General features: G+C 33.1%; 3 protein-coding genes across 3 annotated transcripts; all 3 read left to right on the forward strand.

Moving 5' to 3' along the window:
* The first annotated feature begins 1,836 nt into the window (after window positions 1-1,836).
* LOC107408356 (histone H2B.3) lies at window positions 1,837-2,502 on the forward strand. The gene has a single exon (XM_016015738.4). It carries the CDS (start codon window positions 1,927-1,929, stop codon window positions 2,353-2,355), a length of 429 nt encoding a protein of 142 aa, XP_015871224.1. The 5' UTR covers window positions 1,837-1,926; the 3' UTR covers window positions 2,356-2,502.
* A 159-nt stretch (window positions 2,503-2,661) lies between these two features.
* Window positions 2,662-5,635, forward strand: LOC107408469 (uncharacterized). Its single transcript, XM_048470386.2, has 6 exons — window positions 2,662-3,042; window positions 3,190-3,380; window positions 4,028-4,073; window positions 4,462-4,544; window positions 4,647-4,763; window positions 5,278-5,635. Exons 1-6 carry the CDS (start codon window positions 2,814-2,816, stop codon window positions 5,347-5,349), a joined length of 738 nt encoding a protein of 245 aa, XP_048326343.1. The 5' UTR covers window positions 2,662-2,813; the 3' UTR covers window positions 5,350-5,635.
* Window positions 5,636-6,378: 743 nt separating this feature from the next.
* LOC107413263 (probable sulfate transporter 3.5) lies at window positions 6,379-11,307 on the forward strand. The gene is made up of 12 exons (XM_048470515.2): window positions 6,379-6,902; window positions 7,026-7,233; window positions 7,426-7,597; window positions 7,735-7,800; window positions 7,897-8,010; window positions 8,162-8,278; window positions 8,610-8,736; window positions 9,317-9,603; window positions 9,966-10,156; window positions 10,238-10,326; window positions 10,780-10,856; window positions 10,976-11,307. Exons 1-12 carry the CDS (start codon window positions 6,587-6,589, stop codon window positions 11,132-11,134), a joined length of 1,923 nt encoding a protein of 640 aa, XP_048326472.2. The 5' UTR covers window positions 6,379-6,586; the 3' UTR covers window positions 11,135-11,307.
* The last annotated feature ends 1,553 nt before the right edge of the window (window positions 11,308-12,860 follow it).

Below are 12,860 nucleotides of genomic sequence, written 5' to 3' on the forward strand. Positions count from 1 at the left end.
AAATGAGCAAATTATAAATAATTAAAAAACAAAAATAAAAAATAAAAAAAACCTATACAAACTTAATTATAAATAATTTTCAAAATAAGAAATATAACAAGCAATTTTGTTTTGTTTTTAGCTACTATTTAGAACATTTTCAATGGTACTTTTAGATCCTTTAATGAACATTTGCCTTTGTTTTTCAATACCATAATATTTATGATCAAATCCTTATCCGTAATAATGAAAAAAAAAAAAAACAAAAAACAAAGTTTTTATTTTTAAGAAAGCATAACTATTAAGATGAATGACATATTTTACACTGAGAAGTCCAATATAACACCATTATCATCTTTTACTTTGTTATTTTATTTGAAAAAAAACCTGGATTCCTTACTTAATATTTTTCAGTATTTGTCAATGCTTATTTTTTTCTACATTTATTTATCTCTTAAATATTATTTTAAGAAAATATCTAAAAAAACAAAAACCTCAAAACATTACTGTATAACTAAAGAAATGATTAGCACTTGATCAATGAATGCTTTTGGAAAGAAGATGTAGAAGCTCTCAAGAGCAGATTCTCATTGGACGGGCAGGATGACTGGATACACGGGCGTGGTGTCATACAAATTCTAGGGCTTATTCAATGAAGTTTTATTCTTGGGTGGCATGTCAACTTCATGAAAATATTCCTTTTAAGGGAAAAGTAGTAAGAAATATGTGGTTGGTGGAAGTTTATATGGGAAATTAAAATTCCAACCAAAATTAAAGTAATTGTATGGAGAGCTTATCATGGAATAATAAGTTCTATTGAGTTTTGGACAGAAGATCTAAAAATTGACCTCCTTGAGGCACTATGAATCACTCTCCTTGGCAATCATGGAGTCCAATTGATCAACCAGCAATGTCTTATCAAAAAGACTAGAAACTATATAAAAAAGATATTTGTGAGTGTGAAAGCAAAATCAAATGTTCATAGCTTGATAGAATATGTTAACATATGATTAAGGTTAGAAAAGCTGTAAACACACTCAAGCTTAGGGCATGAATTGCTATCCTAAGTTTATTGCTTTATTATTTATTTGATATGATTAAGGAGAGTTTGCAACCTCTTGTGTTGTAGAGGTTAAGAACAGGGGAGGAAGGTTTGGCATTAGGATACTTGTGATGAAGTTTTTTAATTTCATCAAATGCCTTTATAAAAGGGTCATGTGAGATGTACATGTAAGTAAATTATTACATTTTAGTTATAGATTACACCAAAATGACATAAAAACAATAATTAGATGGTAATGTGAAAAATTTTAAACTAAAATTGTAGTGTCAAACACATACAAGTTCAAGGGGATAAAGTGTATTTTATCCCAACTAAAAATAAGCAAAATATATATACATATAACACCCTAAAAATAACTAAATATATTACCAAACAAATTATTATTATTTTCTTTTATTTATATATTAACAAATACATTGACATTTCTTTTTTTGATGTTATCAAAATGACCATTTTGTCCATTCTTACAGCCGGAGGCCCATATTGGTACCTATCATCCATTTCACCAATCCAAGCCCATCAAATTCAAATCCAACCAAAACCTATTCATTTATTTATTATTTTTCAAAACAAAAATATATTTTCCCGGAACCGCCAATCCCAAAATTCACCTCCTTACAGGTGGCGCAGAAACTTTAAAATTTCAAATTTAAAATACCGAATATGCCAACACCATCTTCACCGTCCATTACCCTTTCTCCAAATCCAAAGATCCACGTCATTGATCCGCGACACACGAATTCCAACCAATAAGATCACAGCTCCTTCCCCCTATATAAACACTTCGAAGCTAAATCCCTTACACCACAGCTTCCAAATAGTTTCCTATCAGCCAAACACTTTCTTTCTCGAGGGGAAAAAAAAAAAGTTTAACCTTTTCATCAATGGCTCCAAAAGCAGATAAGAAGCCGGCGGAGAAAAAGCCCGCGGCGGAGAAATCTCCTGCTGCCGCTGCAGAGAAGAAGCCGAAGGCCGAGAAGAAGCTTCCAAAGGAGTCCTCTACCTCCGACAAGAAGAAGAAGAGGTCGAAGAAGAACGTGGAAACTTACAAGATCTACATCTTTAAGGTTCTGAAGCAGGTTCATCCTGACATCGGGATCTCCAGTAAGGCCATGGGGATCATGAACAGCTTCATCAATGACATCTTCGAGAAGCTCGCTCAGGAGGCTTCGAAGCTCGCTCGCTACAACAAGAAGCCGACAATTACCTCCAGGGAGATCCAAACAGCGGTCAGACTGGTTCTTCCCGGTGAGCTTGCCAAGCACGCCGTCTCTGAAGGAACCAAGGCGGTCACCAAATTTACTAGCTCTTAAGGTTTTTGTGGGGATATTTTGGGGATTTTGGAAATTTCAGATGTAAAGTCTCTTTTTTTTTTGTTTTTTTGTTTTTTTTTTTGTAAGGCTACTTTGGTGTAATTTTCAGTTCTATGGTAGTAATGAAATTTCTTATTTTCACTGAAATTTTCTATTTACTGCATTTTTCTCTTTTTGTCCTTTTATATTTAACATAGCAATGCTTTTTACTGTTAGGTGCCCCACTAGTCCTTTTCCGGTTGACGTTAGTAAACAGTAGGCTGTACTGTCTAACGTGAGCCGATTAAGTACCAGTTGCTAATTCCTTGAAGGAGGAATGACTGGAGTCCCTGCTCTCGCCTCTCAAATCCAATCCATTTTTTCTTTTTCCCGATAAAATATAAGGCCTTAGAATTTTTTCTTTTATTATTATTATTGTTGGGAAAATAGTATTTGGTTTTGCAAGGAAATTGTTGTGGATGGCACTGAGCGCCTCTTCTGCTTCACTGTCTTCTTCGTTGGGATTCATTTCGCGTCCGCACGAAAACCCTAGGAGTTCGTTTCGATACAAGCATGTAATACTAGGCGTTTCGGAAGACGAATCCTCAAGGACTTCAATTCGTGTTTCGGCAAATTCGGGTTCCAGAGCCCGGTTCGTTGCTAGGAGGGAGGAATCGATTTCAGTTCGACAACTCGCACGGCCACTAAGTAATGTTAGATAAATTGGGAATTTTCTTTGCTAGGAATGGCACGCATAAAAGCTTATTTGGGTGCTCTTGGGTTTTGGTTTTTAGGGTTATGAATTGGATTTTTTCTTTTTATTTTTTTTTATTTTTATTTTTTTTTATTTGGCAGGGGAGTATATGAGCTTGCCGGCCAGTCAGTACTCTGTATTGGATGCAGAGAGAATAGAGAGAGTGGATGACAATACCTTCAGGTGTTATGTATACAAATTCAAGTTCTTTGCTTTTGAAGTTTGCCCCGTTCTGCTTGTTAAGGTTGAAGAGCAGCCCAATGGGTGTTGTATCAAGCTTTTGTCTTGCAAGGTAACTGTGATTATCTCAAAACTCAGGTTTTTAAATAGTTGTATCTAATTCGTATCAAGTTATACAGAATGTGCACGGTACATAGACCACATAAGAAGTAGATGCTGTTGCAAGCATTGTGCTTACACATTCCATACAAAGTGAAACTCCAGTAATTATAGATGCTGTTGGAGGATGTGAGCCTCAATTTGTGTGCATAATGTTGACACTGCCATCAAATTAAAAACATATAATGTTTTCATATTCAGATCTTGGAATTCAGAAAGCAGAATTGCTGCTAAATCTAGATAACTCACTACATTAATGAAAATTTTAGATTAACACGAGCCTCATACTAATGATTAATACAACAAACCAACGATATACTTGATATAGCAGTTAATATTAAAACTACTTTATCATTTTATCACCCTAAGATTTGGTGAGAACTTTTTCACCTTATCAAGGTTCGTTGACAGTGCTGGACATCAGAGATCTCACTATTTCTCCTGTGAAATGCAGGAAGTTGCCCATGTCTGACCTTGAGAGAGAGAGATATAGATAGAGAGAGGGCTACTTCTGTCTTTGATTATACTCTTATTCCTTTCAGTGTTTTATGGGTTGAATGAGATGTACCCTTTTGCCTGAATATCTTATTGTTTCTACAGCTCGAGGGCTCCCCAATGGTTGTTGCACAGAATGACAAGTTTGATGGTAAGGACATTTTATTCATTTCATTCTGCCAGTGTTGAAGAAAGTTTTAGTTAGGAAGTGGATCCAAGTATGCAAACCAATCTGACACATTAGTCAACATCTTCAATTGCCATCGCCTCTCTGAATAAAGTAATAGGTTTTCACATATTGGTTTTATTTCTGGTGAATAAGGAGAACCATTCCGTTCACTTTTTATGCAAAGTATGATGGCAGGAATACTAGGGATGTGGATCCTTGTTTTGTCTGGTTGGTTGTTTTGGATATTTCTCAATGAGCAGAAATGAAAACTAAGAGTTTCTTTCTACAGGAACAACCTTTCATTATGTTGAGTCATTTGATTTATCCTTTTTCAGGAGTGCTTTGACATTGATTTGGTATGGGAATGCAGCTTATATGGTGAATAAAATTTCGTGTGATAGCATCCCAAACAACTTGTCGGAGGAGCGACTCACTTCAGATACTGTCATTGAGGTAATGATGAGAAGAATACTCCTTTCTATTTGCAGCTCACCGTTTTTTGTAATGACGTAAAAATATCTGAAAAGAAGACATGGATAATTTTGTGAAATTCAGGTAAGCATCCAAATACCGTTTTCATTTCTTCCAATTCCAGTGGATGCAATTGAATCATCTGGGACCCAAGTCCTTCAACAAATTCTGAGGATTATGCTTCCCCGTTTTATGGCACAGGTTTGTCGGAATTCCCATTGACTATCCTTTTGTCTAAATAAAACAGGAGAAGTTGCATACTGCCAGTTTTCGCTTCATAACTTGTTTTGCTTATATTACATGCAATGTGTTTTTACATTTTGCTCCTCTTGCGAATAATCTGAGGCCTTGTTATGTATCGGTTGTTTATGATGTGAGAAAGTGCAAGAGTTGAAAAGGATGCTTCATGACATAAATAGTTGTGCGGGACCTTTGACTGTTTCGCATATGATCTATATGTAACATGTTCTCATGTGGCTAGCTAGTAGCTATGACCAAGAAATGGCCATGAAATATAATTTTGAGCCGTTGGGTCTCCATATGAGCCTCTTTTGCACAAACACATTGAATTTTCTTTGCCCTTGATTATTCAAGGCATATTTTGTGGAGCTTTCACAATAATACTAAAGTTGCAATTCAGCCTTTCGGTTCTCTGTTCTGTAAGTTTTTCGTTGGTCTTGTTCTAATATTACTATTTCTTTTATGGTGGGTGTAGCTTGTTAAGGATTATGAAGCATGGGCTTCCGGTGATACCTCAAGGCAGCCTCTTGGAACCGGTGAAATATGAGGATCTGGGTAAACTTCCGCTGGCTACTTTCAGTTGGGTCAAGTACATGATTAGTATTCAAGTGTAGTCGGAGTTTTGTTGGTACACCATTTTCACTTTTTCCCAACTTATTTTGTTCGAGGAAGGAAAGAGAAACTGATAAAATTGTGTTTTAAGAATTATCTTACAGATTATTGCTTTAGTTTCTTTTCCTTAGAAAAATTTTACACTTAACATATCGTTAAACAGTTTTTTCATCCATGCCTGTAATTTTAATATCTATAAAAGGTTGTAGTATTTATTGTAATTTTGCTTTTTGGATCCTACCCGTAGTGTAAGTTAGCTGGTAATTACATAAGTACACCCAAAAAAAAAGGAAAATTAATTACATAATTAATCGGGTAATGAATCACTAATGGGGTAATTCGGCCTAAAATTTCAGCAAAGCGGCTCCCTAATTCAACATTCATTGTCGAACAGTAAAAATAATTCAAAGGTTCATTGTTTTTGGCTCCATAGATAGTTAAACACAAGCTAACTACCGAACTGAATACAGCCTGTTAATTATTACTTACCCAAAAGATCTTGAGAGGTTACGTGTCACAATTTTTATTTTTTATTTTTTATTTTTTTTTATTTTTTATTTTTGGGGGGTTAAGTGGATACTATGAATTTTATTTTTATTTTTGTTTATTTTAGCCAATAATCCCCCAAGAGAAATCAAGTCCAAGTCCAAACATTGATTTTTGCGAGCAATATTCCACCTTTTATTTATTTATTTATTTATTTTAATTGATCTCATCAAATAGGATATTTCAATGCATCAAAATACCGATAAAAAGATTAATGTTGTCTTATAATTTCTTGTATTATCCACAGCTCCACTCTTATAAGTAGTTGTAGTAGAAGCCGCAGTTCATTATTCGCTGGGATTCAGTTGTAAATAAGCAGTTATGCGATCCTATCCGAATCCAATTAGATATTTAAAAATTCAAAAAGAGACCTTTAAAAATTAGAAATTTTCAGCGGTAATAATAATAATAATAATATTCTACTTCTAGGACGACTCAAATTCCTCTTTCGTAATATCTTCTCAATGTGAAAAACAACTTTATCTCACGGGAAAAAAGAATTATTCCAATTAAATATTTAAACACAATATATTTCCCATCTCAATAAAACTGTAAATTTTTATTATTATTTTTAATTTTGTTCCTTCAATATCCCAAGCAACACTCTCTGTTTATGCTCATTAACTATGACTTCCGAAATATCCCACCAACAACACAAAGTGAGCTTCTCATCCCCTAGAGGATTTCTAACCACCTTCAAATCCGATCTCAAAGAAACATTTTTACCAGACGATCCTTTCTCTCAGTTCCACGATGAGAAACCACACCATCGTCTTAGAAAAGGCATTCAATATTTCATTCCAATATTTAAATGGCTTCCAAACTACAAATTCTCCATGTTCAGGTTTGATTTACTTGCCGGTATCACCATTGCTAGCCTTGCTATTCCTCAAGGAATTAGCTATGCTAAACTCGCCAAAATTCCACCCATCATTGGCCTCTGTAAGCAAAAGAAACCTAAAAACCATCAAGTCGATCTGATAAGAGATTGATTTTGTATTTGTTTGTTTATTTATTTATTTATTTTTAATAGTCAATGCGGTGTTGTTGTGATTCTCCGTGCAGATTCAAGCTTTGTTCCGCCTTTTGTTTATGCGGTTTTCGGAGACTCGAAGCATTTAGCAGTAGGAACTGTGGCTGCTTGCTCAGTGTTCATAGCTGAAACCATTGGGAACCTGGTTTCGCCACATGATGATCCGGCATTGTACCTTCACTTGGTTTTTACGGCTACATTCGTCTCCGGCATCACTCAGGCAGCTTTAGGTTTCCTAAGGTTAATATATGTAGCATTAAAACAATATTATATAAATATTATAAATATATATATAGTATGCCATAGGTTAGTCCAATTTAATTTAGTTGTATTGATGCGAGACTCACTAAGATTTTATAAATATTTCTTTATTCATATATGCAGAAAAATTAACTAGGTAAATTATATATATTGATTGGTTGTTTTATGCAGGCTGGGGATATTGGTGGATTTTTTATCACATTCTACCATAACAGGCTTCATGGGAGGGACTGCCATATTGATATGCCTACAACAGTTGAAGGGATTCTTTGGAATGAAACATTTTACCAAGAACACCGATGCCGTGTCTGTTTTTCGTGCGGTCTTTGCTTATAAACATGAGGTTAATTATTAAGTTTGAGAATCTCCAAGCTATAGCTTGCTTTATTTTTTATTTTATTTTTTTATTTAATCCAAAAAAAAAATGTGTGTTTGTTTTGGATGTAAGTGTAACCCCTTTAAATTTTGTAATTTGTTCAGTGGAGGTGGGAGAGTGCAGTTGCAGGCATAATCTTCCTTATTTTTCTTCAATTTACAAGATATTTGGTGAGCTTAATTTCTAGTCTTATAATATCTCTAATAAATAAAAAATATGCATTACGTTTTGAGGTTGTAATTTTCCCAACATGAAATATTCCTTAGGGTTCAAGGAAGCCAAAGCTATTTTTTATATCGGCTGTATCTCCAATTTTGGTCGTCATAGTTGGTGGGGTTTTTGCATATTTGATACATGGACAGGATCATGGAATAGAAATAGTAAGTATTCTATCCAAATTATGTTTTTTCCCATTTTTTTTTTTTTTTTTGTAATCCAATTTCACAGCAAATGCTGTGCAATACCAAATTTGGATTAAGCAAAAGTTTTCCATAAATCATTGATTAATTTCCACTTTGTGTTTGTGCTCAGGTTGGAGAATTGAAGAAAGGCATAAACCCTCCTTCCATTCAATATTTGAACTTTGACTCTAAATATATCCCAGCGGTAATAAAAGCAGGAACAGTCACTTCCTTTATTGCTTTGGCGGTTAGCTGGTCAACCAATCCTAAAATCTCTTCTGCTTTTATATAGATATATAACCAGACTGATATAAGTTGACCTTATGGTAAAACAATAATATATTTTTACGACCCTTTTACTTTTAAGACCTGTGATTCAAAAAAAATATATTAATGATCATTTAAAAACATATTAAGGTTTCTTTAAATCCATAAAGGGTTCACTAATTTGCCCAAACAGGATTTTGTATTTTTGGTGACTAAATCATTTTTAAACATAGCTTCATATATAATTTATTTTCCTTCATTTTTGTGGGAGAATTTGTAATATGTGTTTAAATGAGAATTGTTTGATGCAGGAAGGAATTGCAATAGGAAGGAGCTTTGCCAATTTAAAGAACGACCAAGTTGATGGGAATAAGGAAATTATAGCTTTTGGATTGATGAACCTAGTTGGGTCTTTTACTTCATGCTACTTGACCACTGGTACTTTTTTTTTTTACACACTTTAAAATTAGATGACGAATAGTACTCTATCACTAAATTTAAGATTTAATTAATACCAAAAACGTCTGTCATCAATATGTTGTACATGTTTAAAATTGTGTTAATTAAATCAGTATTTCAGAATATAAGGCTAAAGTGTTACATCCCACATTTCCGGAGAGTAGAATTGGAATACATATATATATATATATATATATATAAATATATATTTGATTCTACAAATATGGGATAAACCAACTTTTTCAATATGTTATGACTAGAAATCCCGTAGCTACAAAAACAAAACGAACAAAAATTTAGTGGTAATTAATCAAATATAACATCTAACTAACAAAATTTGGTTGTAATCAAATGTAACATTTTATCAATTTGGTTGCAACATTTTATTGAAGTGACAAAAGATGTGTGTGTGTGTGTCAGTGTGTGTGTGTATATATATATATATATATAATTAATAAACCCACAAAGTACTTGTTTGTTTGTTTTTTGTTTTTTTCTTTCTTTCTTTCTTTCTTTGTATTTCTTTAGAATAACACTGAATTGATTTGATGATTTTCAGGGCCATTTTCGAAAACTGCGGTGAATTACAATGCAGGAGCGAAGACAGCGATGTCAAACATAGTGATGGCAGTGTGCATGGGACTGACGCTGGTGTTCTTGGCTCCCCTGTTTAGTCACACCCCAATTGTTGCCCTATCTGCGGTTATCTTTTCAGCCATGCTTGGACTTATTAAATATGACCATGCTATTCACCTCTTTAAGGTTGATAAGTTCGATTTCTGCATTTGTTTGTCTGCCTTCTTTGGTGTTGCCTTTATTACCATGGATATGGGCCTCATGATCTCTGTAAGTAATTCCTCACATATATACAAGATGCAATACATGCTTATATATTATGTTGATTGCATAACCAAGATATTTACATATTATATATACATATATATATATATATATATATATGAAAGATTAAATTTCCATTTATTTTTTTATCTATAGGAACCATAATGTCTAGACACACACGCTCGCACATAATAACAATAATAGATCAGTCCAATTTTGGGAGATATATTTTAAATTATAATGGATGATATATATGGCAATATGATGAATGCTATTGATAACACTTCAATAAATATAATTGAAAAAGTAAAAATATTTAATGTATGTATTTATATAATATGAAACTTTTTCATGTTGTAACTCGCAAGGTGGGACTTAGTCTACTTAGAGCTCTCCTATATGTAGCAAGGCCAGCTACTTGCAAGCTTGGAAAAGTACCAAACTCAACCCTTTACCGTGATACCGAGCAGTATCCTGGTGTTGCAGCAATCCCAGGAATGCTTGTTCTACAACTTGGTTCTCCTATTTACTTTGCAAATAGCAATTATATAAGGGAAAGGTAATTATTATTTATGTATGTATACTACACGTACTAATTGCATTTTAAATGTTGTTAAATCTTGCTGAAAGTTTTGACTAGGATCTTGAGGTGGATCCGAGATGAGCAGTCCAAATTTTCAAATTCTGAAGAAGACATCAAGATTGAGCATGTTTTGCTAGATTTAACAGGTAAGAAATATAGCAAATACAAGTTAAATTAATAATGCCATTAGATCAGCAAATTAATTTTTGTGTTTAGGAACCACCAAATTCTAGGACCATGCAAATTTTAGTCCACTTGATCATAACAATTTAAAATTATATTCTAATTATTTATTACTAACAGTGATAAATACCGATCCCGCTTTAACTGATATGATAATTATTAATTTAATTTGTTATATTTAAATTTGTTTTTATTTTTTAAAGCCAAAAGCTTAACTATAAAAAAGTATTTGCAAATTAATAATCACCATGTTAACTTTGGCAGGAGTACCGCCATTGATTACTAGTAGGGATAAATAATCTTTTTTTTTTTTTTTTTTTTGGGTTTAACATAATAAATAATAAATAAAAAAAGTCTACGATTCATTAATTACTTGTAAATGTTGGCTAATGTTATTGAAATTTGGTTAATTATAGGAGTTTCAACCATTGATGTAACGGGCATCGAAACGTTGATAGAGCTTCGTAGAACCTTGGAGGGAAGGGGAATTAAGGTACGTACAGTTATTCTATATATGTGTTCCTCTCCCCTAAATTAACAAATTTAAAATGAAAATCTTTAACCAAAATTTTAATAATAACATTAATTTGATTTTGTCTGAATATTATATAGGTGGCAATAATAAACCCGAATCTTAAAGTGATGGAGAAATTGATAGCATCACATTTCATAGACAAGATTGGGAAGGAAAACGTCTACTTGTCAGTTGGTGATGCAGTAGATTGTTGTAAACTTTCGCTTCAGAAGTTGAAGCCAAACGATGCCGTATAAGAGCACTCTGAAGCTGCTTGATGGGATTATGACCTTGCTATTCTCTGTTACTTTTTAATAGAATCACCTTAATTAGTGGTGATTCTAATTGGTGAATATAAAACAAAAATCAAACCATTCATTCGATTTTCTTCATTTATATATGTGTTGTTCTTTTTAACTTTTATTATATATGGTCCAAACAATTACTATGTTGTATATTAAACATATATTATTGTTCTAACAATCAAGAAGCAGAACTCATCCATCCACAATTAGTCTTTCGTTGATCACTACCTTGCTTTATATAAATAAATAAAAATACATTTTGTTCGTTGTATATCTCGTCGGATTGTCGATTATTTTTGCTGTCGACACAGCTTTTTGTTCGGAAAAGATGGAGAATCCACCATATGCATGAACAATTTTAAAACATGGATCGCAAAAGATTCATTGAAATTTGCACATTCACCACCTTATATACAGGTCTTTGTAGTGCACTACTTTTCATAACATTGTTAAGGTTTTCAAATTCATTTTCATTCCTACACTAATGAACAAAAATAGACGTTATACAATTATCTTGTAAACCTAAAGAGACCATGTTAGTATCTAACAACTACTTTCAGTTACCAGGCACTTTTCTTTCTCCTCTTTGATAGTGAACCACTGTTTGATGCAACTTTTGTTGGTGATAATTTAGATGTTGTTTCATATATAATGTTTTTTCTGCTTTTGATATCAGGTGGATATATTCCACGTTGAAGTCCACACACACGACTTGCAACACAAGGCGTAATCTTTCCTCAACCGAATTGCTCTCATCAACAAGAATAAAATAAATCCATATAAAAAAAAAAGCTACAAAAATGTCAAACATGAAAAGTTTTGCTCCTTCCTTCTACAATTTGGAAGAGGATCCCATATCTCAGCAGTTGCCTCTTTCACACATACAATCAACGAATACCAGTGGCCACTTTCATCATAGATGGGAATAAATACATACAATTCTTATCCAACCATTCATAAATTATTACATAATAATATGTTAATGTGGTTGTCGACCATAAAATATAAATATGAATCAAAATAGAAATATATGACCTTGTCGCATTGCTTTAAGCTTCCATGTATCTTTTCTTAAGTTGCCAAGTTTGTGCAAATCTGGCCACATCAGGATTCTTACCCAATGCCATTTGCTAACCAATGCATCAAACAAAAAGCCTTATTAGAAACGATTTAATATAAAATTAAATGTTTGACAAGAATTATGAGTTCAATCTATGAGCCAATGTGGTTTTTACTTGGTAATGGGTTGGTAGATACCACCGACGTATATTGACGTTTTTCTTTTGTCGTTCTTTATAAGTCAATAACTCAATAGCCAAACAAATCACCTTCAATTGTCAATAATTAAACAATAATGTTTATTAGTAACAAAATATATGAATAGATGCATAACTATTATTATCACTTACATCACCATGAAGCCAAGTTTCTGGATGTAGGGTGGAAATGGAGCCTCGAGTAAAATGAGCATACTTAGTTTCCACAAGTACCTCACTGATGCAAAAAAGGTTGTTCCTCTTAGTCATATATAGAGTCCAAAATGAATTTACTATCTGCTTAGATTTGTAAAAATGAGATCTAATTTTTAAAGTTGCAGAAGACCAACGATTTAATTACTATATGGTAACTAAAACACAAACAATTTCGATTTGAAGACTAGAAAGTACAAAAGGTGGCA

This window comes from Ziziphus jujuba, chromosome 8 (genome assembly GCF_031755915.1).
Source record: "Ziziphus jujuba cultivar Dongzao chromosome 8, ASM3175591v1".
Lineage (NCBI taxonomy): Eukaryota > Viridiplantae > Streptophyta > Magnoliopsida > Rosales > Rhamnaceae > Ziziphus > Ziziphus jujuba.